A 1434-nucleotide genomic window follows, 5' to 3' on the forward strand; every position below is an offset into this window, starting at 1 on the left:
TATGTGATCTAAAATAATGTGTATTGATATTGTACTTCATTAAAATGGATGTAATTAGGATTCAGATCAGTTTTAGTGAGTATCTGCACACATTAGTCTTTCAGCTGCACCTGTTTCCATCACTGATCACAGGAGTTCAGGGAAGAGGAGAATAAACACAGACACAATCCCTCTACACACTTTACAAATGACCACATGAGTAGAACATTCATGCTCACTGACAAGCTGCAAGCATATGAAAATGAAATCAATACAATAGGGCATGTCAAAAGGGGAGCTGTAAGTATAAAGTTATCGTATATATATAAACTAGTTTATTCCTTGTACTATGTAATTAAATTTGTTAATTGCTTTATTGCTTTTGTTAATTATTTTTTATTTTCGGTGAATTTGTAGATCACAAATCATTCCCTCACATACACAATTTTTGTTATTTTGTTTCATTTATTGCATAGCTGCACTATAACTGAATCACCCTACATATCACCTCGACAAAGGGCTCTTTATCACTCTACAGCATAAACACCAAAGCCAAACTCTGTAATCCTCGTCTCCTGTATATGGAATTAGCTCTGTAATCCCTCGTCTCCTCAATCTAGGATCAGATTTGTAATCCCTCGTCATCTCTATCTGAGATCAGGTCTGTAATCTCTCGTCTCCTGTATCTGGGATCAGATCTCTAATCCCTCATCTCCCGTATCCGGGATCACCTGGATTAGGATGTTACACCTCAGTGACTGACTACACACCGTCATCTTGTACACTCTGTATATCTCACACGTTTCATGCATACCCACTTACATTACACAATTATTGTAATTGAAATTGTTATTTTAATTTTATTCATCTTTCTAATTACAATATGCAAAAATGTAAATGCACTTTTAAATTATTAGACTGTAACATCACTTTACTTGTGCTGCTCATACTGCACAGCTTCTAATTCAGTGTACTGTATTATTTATATTGTAATTTATCATTTATACTGTAATTTTATTCTTTAACTGTGTATATATATAGCTGCCTTGGGGAGCTTGTCATACAAAATTACATTTACGTATAATGACAATAAAGAATTACTTACAATAAAGACTTACATTTAAGACTTTCTCTTGTTTACTTAAGATGCCCTCTTCTGTTGATTTGCAATAATGCAGTTTCAGTCTACTGTGACATTCTATTTTGCGTAAATAAGCACTGTTTTGAGAATAACTTTTTTATTACATTTTGTTAGCAATGTTAAGGTAATGTTCACTGACACTGAGTCTGAGAGTTTGTATCTGAGGGTCTCTCTTTAAAACCTGACTCGTCATTTAATTTTTGTGTTTGGGGTCGGCCAGAGGAGGACAGGCCCCCTTTGAGTCTTGGTTCCTCTCAGGGTTTCTTCCTCATGGTCTATGGAGTTCTTCCTTGCTTCCTTGGCTTGATCACTGG

At 35.2% G+C, this 1434-nt stretch overlaps 1 protein-coding gene across 14 annotated transcripts in view; it reads left to right on the forward strand.

The window, feature by feature from the left end:
* Positions 1–782, forward strand: part of LOC113590124 (tripartite motif-containing protein 16-like) — a 5725-nt gene extending 4943 nt beyond the window's left edge. For all 14 annotated transcript variants that reach the window (XM_035529010.1, XM_035529012.1, XM_035529022.1 and 11 more), the window contains one exon: positions 1–782. This exon is cut by the window's left edge and continues 510 nt beyond it. In XM_035529010.1, coding sequence (XP_035384903.1) covers positions 1–17 — 17 coding nt within the window. In that variant the 3' untranslated portion in view covers positions 18–782.
* Positions 783–1434: the final 652 nt, after the last annotated feature.

This window comes from Electrophorus electricus, chromosome 8, assembly GCF_013358815.1.
Source record: "Electrophorus electricus isolate fEleEle1 chromosome 8, fEleEle1.pri, whole genome shotgun sequence".
Taxonomy (NCBI): Eukaryota; Metazoa; Chordata; class Actinopteri; order Gymnotiformes; family Gymnotidae; genus Electrophorus; species Electrophorus electricus.